General features: G+C 54.0%; 1 protein-coding gene across 1 annotated transcript; it reads right to left on the bottom strand.

Moving 5' to 3' along the window:
• Positions 1-463: 463 nt before the first annotated feature.
• Positions 464-4942, bottom strand: LOC123344898. The gene is made up of 2 exons (XM_044981399.1): positions 4314-4942; positions 464-986 (listed from the first exon to the last, which is right to left on the bottom strand). Exons 1-2 carry the CDS (start codon positions 4801-4803, stop codon positions 466-468), a joined length of 1011 nt encoding a protein of 336 aa, XP_044837334.1. The 5' UTR covers positions 4804-4942; the 3' UTR covers positions 464-465.
• Positions 4943-6327: the final 1385 nt, after the last annotated feature.

The raw sequence follows: 6327 nt of genomic DNA, 5'->3' as shown, positions 1-6327 counted from the left end.
CACAGAGGGGGCTGTGCTGGTTTCCCTGTATTGGTGAAAATGGCACAGCCCTAGCTGGCATTGCCACCTGGCCGGTTTTTCTCCTGCTGGTTGCCATGGGCCGGGGTGTTTTCACTTATAACCCATGTGGCCGCGCAGGGTTCTCGTGAGGACCACACCAGGTCACGTGCCGGAGAAGGGACGGAGGGATGTGTGGCTTGCCAGCAGGGCGGGTAAGGAGTGGTTACAGGAGTGGGAGGATGGGGGTCCAAGGCCTGGGGGTGCCTGAGAGAGGAAGAAGAGGGTCAGGCTGGTAGGGGTGAGGGGCAATGGCTGGGTTTGTTTGCCGTTTTTTGCCTCTCGGAGGTGGCGACCCTACCTAACTAGCATTGTTAGCCCAGTACGATGCTCAAGCGTAGACGGAAACCCATGTGCTCGCCGTAGCCCAGCTCTGGGCCTGGGACTTCGGCTTTTGACATCATGGCCCTAATAGTCAATTGCTGCTGCCTCGGCGTCTGCCAGGGCTCTGAGGCTGCAACCGCCCGACTTTAACTTCTCAATGAGGCCCTGGAGTTCTCCCGCGGCCAGGAATCTCGTGCCAGCCTCACCTCCCGGGCTCATTGTGGGTAGCATGTGCTGAACGACCTCTCCGAGGATGTTGGCCAGCTCCTCGTAGATCAGCAGGTCCTCGGTGAGCCTCTTAGCCACGCAGACCTTCCCTGCTAGCCCGTTCATGAAGGTAACACATTTCCTCAGCCCGTCCTGCAGGGTGACAATCTCCTCCTGTAACACGGCCAATGCCCGTTGCTCTGCATCGATCTGAGCCAGTCGTGGCTCGTTGGCCGCGATCTCGGCCTCCACCTGCCGCTCCTGCTCTTCATACCTGCAGACTTCTGCTGAGTACCTGGACGCTTCGTTTGTGTGTCGATTAACAGCATCTTGGGCCTCATGTGCGGCTTTTTCAGCAGCATCTAAAGCTACCTGCCCACAGCCGACCAAGACGGAGCCTGGTGAAACCGAATATAATTAGTTGTGGGATACTGATTATTACTGGTAGTAAACTATTGCTTGGAGGCCCTGCCAGAGAACCCATCTCGCCAGGCCCTGCACACACGGCCTTCCTCCCCCCTCCCCTGACAGAGATCGGGTCTGCCCATCACGCCAGGCCCTGCACAGACCCCTCCTGACCAAGTCTGGAGCCCTGTCCGTTGGGGCTGCGCAGATTACGCCCCCCCCAACAATGCTCAGGACCCCTATCATGCCAGGTGCTGCATGGATCCCCCAACAAGATCGGGGCCAAGCGCTGCATATGGGGGGGGGCCTTCCCTTGGGGCGGGGGGTTGCAGACCCCTCCAACAGCCTGTGGGGAGGCAGACATTAACCCAGGACTCACCCCCCAGCCACTTGCAATCCCAGGGCCCCTCCCAGCAGCCCCAGCCCGGGGCCTCCTTCCCTTTGGGCTCTGCTGCTCCTCACACATGGCCTGGGCTCGTGCCCTCTCCAGTGACCCACAAAGCCCCTTCCCCGCTCACACCTCCAGAGGACGGAGCAGCATGGCCAGGTATCCAGCCAGAGCCCAATGGGGCATCTCCTGTGTGCTCCCCTCGGCAGGGCACCGGGGCACAGCGGCTTCCACAGCCTGGCTGCTGCTCTGGGCAGTGGAGGGCGCCACACCCAGACCCCGAATGGGATCAAGGCCCCGTTGGGCCAGTGCTGCCCAGATACCAGGCCAAGGCGCTGATGGGCTAAACAAGAATAAATGACCTGGGATTTGAGAGAACCAGGATCTATTCCCAGCTCTGCCAGAGCCCCACTCGGTCACCTTGGGCCAGACACTGCCCTGCTCTGTGCCTCAGTTTCCCCACCTGTACAACATGGACAATGACAGCCCCCTCCTTTGGGGAGCACTTGAGTTTTGCGATGGGAAAGCTCTAGATAAGAGCCAGGGATGGTTAGGATTAAACAAGGCCCAAGGTTTTACTTTGTTGACTACACGGCAAGAAATTATTTAAATTAATGTGGTTCTTAAGTATGCGGTGAATGTGTGGTCATGGGACCTTTCTATTCATGGAACCCATCCGTCCATCCATCCCTGCACTCCCGTCTCTTCATCCATCCATCCTCATCTCTCCATCCATCTCCATACACCCCCCTCTCCATCCCTCCATACCCCCCCCATCCATTCATCAATTTCCATACAACACATCCACCCATCCATCCCCCCACACACCACTCTCCATCTTTTCATCCTCATACACCCTTCTCTCCATCCATCCATCCATCGATCTAGTCCCACACACCTCTCTCTCCATCTGTCCATCAATTCCCACACACTCCCCACATCCATCCATTCATCCCTCTCTCCATTCATCCATCCTCATACACTCCCTCTCCATCCATCCATCCCCCACACCCGTCTCTGCATACATCCATCCCCACACACCCTCTCCGTCCATCCATCCATCTAGCCCCACACACCTCTGTCTCCATCCGTCCATCAATTCCCACACACTCCCTCCATAGAATCGTAGAATCTCAGGGTTGGAAGGGACCTCAGGAGGTATCTAGTCCAACCCCCTGCCCAAAGCAGGACCAACCCCAACTAAATCATCCCAGCCAGGGCTTTGTCAAGCCGGGCCTTAAAAACCTCTAAGGAAGGAGATTCCACCACCTCCCTAGGTAACCCATTCCAGTGCTTCACCACCCTCCTAGTGAAAAAGTTTTTCCTAATATCTAACCTAAACCTCCCCCACTGCAACTTGAGACCATTGCTCCTTGTTCTGTCATTTGGTACCACTGAGAACAGTCTAGATCCATCCTCTTCAGAACCCCCTTTCAGGTAGTTGAAAGCAGCTATCAAATCCCCCCTCATTCTTCTCTTCTGCAGACTAAATGATCCCAGTTCCCTCAGCCTCTCCTCGTAAGTCATGTGCTCCAGCCCCCTAATCATTTTTGTTGCCCTCTGCTGGATGCTTTCCAATTTTTCCACATCCTTCTTGTAGTGTGGGGCCCAAAACTGGACCTCCAGATGAGGCCTCAGCAGTGCTGAATAGAGGGGAATGATCACGTCCCTCAATCTGCTGGCAGTGCTCCTACTTATACAGCCCAATATGCCATTAGCCTTCTTGGCAACAAGGGCACACTGTTGACTCATATCCAGCTTCTCGTCCACTGTAACCCTTAGGTCCTTTTCTGCAGAATCGCTGCCTAGCCACTCGGTCCCTAGTCTGTAGCAGCACATGGGATTCTTCTGTCCTAAGTGCAGGACTCTGCACTTGTCCTTATTGAACCTCATCAGGTTTCTTTTGGCCCAATCCTCTAATTTCTCTAGGTTCCTCTGTATCCTATCCCTACCCTCCAGCATATCTACCACTCCTCCCAGTATAGTGTAATCTGCCATCCATCCATCCATCCATCCCCTTCTTCATCCATCCCCATACACTTCTCTCTCCATCCATCCATCCCCACACACCCTCTCTCCATCCACTCCATCCATCCATCCATTCCCCCACATCCGTCTCTGCATACATCCATCCCAATACACCTCCCCCATCCATCCTTCCGCATTCACCCCCCTCTTGCTCCATATATCTACATACACCACACTCCATCGAGGAGGTGTATGAGCCCCATCTCTCCAAGCTCATACACCTCCTCCATCTATCCATCCATCCATCCATCCTCATACAACCCATCTGTCTCTCCCCCTACACATCCATCTATCTATCTACTCACTTGGCGACATCGTTGTGTCCCCTCCCCGCAATGTAGGATCCACCCAGCTGGCTGGTGGATAAGATCCCCTTCTACCACATACAAAACATTCGGCCTGAGCTGTGAAATGAGCCATCTCTGGAGAAGAGGGAATTTTGCTCTCGATGTCCTGATCAGTCCTTAACATTTTTGCTGAAACTGCAAGCCGGGCTGGGAAACCCAGTCTGAGAACCTGCCAATGTACTTCATACGGAACAAAACATCCCCTGAGAGAGAATCAGACCCACTGCCCCAGAGGGGAAAGGCCCTGTGCCCCATTCCCTGCACCCCTGAGCCAGCCTTTCTCCCTCCCTGGGGCTGGATCGGAGCCAGCATTCCCTAGAGGGGATAGACCCCCATCCATTCACCAGCCCTCTTATGCTTGCCAGTTTCTGGCTGGTTCTCCATGCTCAGTAGGGTCTGGAAGAGTGAGAACGACTGGAAAGGAAATTAAGTGGCTCCATCCTATCGCGCCAGTGGATGTACGGACTCTCCAAGTCCTAAATCCCTGGTAGCAACTGCAAAGTGTGTGCGATAAGGCACCATGAGGCTGTAATGTACAAACAGCACAAGCCACTCACCAGCAATTGTCCCCAGGAAAGGAATAAACATCAGCCCGATGCCGATATCTCGTTGCAGTCGGTTGCGCTCTGCTTCCTCTCGTTGTCTCTGCAGCTCGGCCTGCATTTCTCCAAGTTGCCTGTTGGCCCTTTCCAGCATCTCTCTGGCCTCTCTTTCCGACCCGCGGCAGGAGTCCAGCTGGATCCTTAAGCGCTTGAGGTTCTCTTTCTTTTCCTCTTGCTCGTCTTGCAGGCTTTTCTTCTTCACTACTAGCTCCTGGGTTGTGGCATCTACCATCTCCAGCTGCCTTCCCAGATCCTCTTCTGCTGCTGACATCTCTCGGGAAGCTGCCTCGATTCGTTCCCGGATTTTCTCGTGTGCATTCGGATCTGCCTCAGCTTCGAGTAGGTGTTGGGTGAAACACACCAGCTCCCTCATCCCTGCCTCAAAACGGTCCCGGACGACCAGCTTATAACCCTCATCTCGTCCGGAGCAAGTGGAAAGAGCCATGGGGAGCTGCCACGAGATGATGTCCTGCCTGCAAGAACAAAATAAGTCTGAGCATCACAGACAGATGTTGGGTCCAGCTGTTAGCAGAGGCCAGCTGTTATCCAATCTGTGCACTGTTACACCTGGGCAAGTACAGAATAACTCCACTGGTCAGCACAGTCACGCCAGTTTCACACTGGGGTCATTGAGATCAGAATCCAGCCCTGACTCCATTGGTGGCAGGGGGGTCACTCTGGATTCACATTGGGTCACTGAGATCAGAATTTGGCCCTTTATCGTTATTTGATTACTCACAAATGGAAAAGCTCTGTCGCCTCTTCAGGTCCATAGGACCTTCTACTAGACAGACTGATTCCTTCCTTGCATTGCAAGCACGCGTCTAGCCTTTCCCCGGAGGGTCTGAAATTCAAGGCGCATCAGCTCCAATAAGCAGCGTCAGGTCTATAATGTAAATGTTTTCAATAGGAAAGGGCCTCATGTAACCACAGAACAAAGGAGGGCCCTGGTTCCCCGTCGTGTTCCTAGTTTAATATTGAGGTGACTTTGTGTTACCAGTTTTCATGGGAGATTTCAGCCTTGGTGACTGGAGAATGTGATCTTTTCACACCTAAGGGTGGGGGGGGGTAAGCAGCTCCCTGCCCCAGGTGGGGGGGCAGGGGGTGGAGCCAGGGAGCAGGTCTGGGGCTGTACTGACGCAGGGCAGGGGCAGACGCGAGGGCTGGGTGCTGGCAATTAACTGATGTGGCAGCTTCGACAACCTCTGCAATTAGGCATAGGTCAGCGAACCGGCTGATGGTGCCATTGGCATCTTCCAGCATAACCGCACCCCAAGCTCCGCTCTGCCCATCGCCCCAGTGGATGGGGAACGTGCTGACACCCTGAATGACGGGTCTGCCAGTGAGACAGGAATGCAGCAGGAATGGTGGGGGAAAGGCAGTAAATGAGCCCCTGGCATGGGTGGCAAAGGGGGCATACAGATGCCGTGATGAGGGGGGAATGAGGGACTCTGGGATTGGAGCAAGGAAGGCACACCGAGCCCCTGGCATGAGGACTCCTAGGGGAATTCTGTGCCAAACAATTAAAAATTCTGTGCACATTTTAAAATTCTGCACAAATCTGTATATTTTATCAGAGTAACAGTATAATCTCACCAGTGTCAATTATTTTGGAAATTCATTTCAAAACACCCGTCAGCAAGTCTGTCTGTAACAATCCAAACAATAAAAAAGATTCCCCCGGGAGAAGAGTTAAAAACCCCTATGACAACCCAGTTCCTGGTTCTCTGTTATGCCTTTGTTGGGCACCTCAGTCTGGGTGCATCACGCATGGCAGCTGGGCACATCTTGGGGGAAAATGCTGCCCCTCTGGTCTACTAGTCAATTCTTGTTTTTTCATCCTGTCCCCATAGAATTACCATATAGAGGTTCCCAAATAGAGGACGCTGCAGGAGGTATGGGGAGGTAGAGAGGGGGTACAGTTAAGGGGCACTGGAGGGGAGTATTGGGGGGTGCTGAAGGGTGTGTA

Source organism: Mauremys mutica, chromosome 12 (genome assembly GCF_020497125.1).
Source record: "Mauremys mutica isolate MM-2020 ecotype Southern chromosome 12, ASM2049712v1, whole genome shotgun sequence".
Taxonomy (NCBI): domain Eukaryota; kingdom Metazoa; phylum Chordata; order Testudines; family Geoemydidae; genus Mauremys; species Mauremys mutica.
The sequence above is the reverse complement of the archived record's forward strand: the minus strand, read 5'-3'. Positions and strand labels throughout refer to the sequence as shown.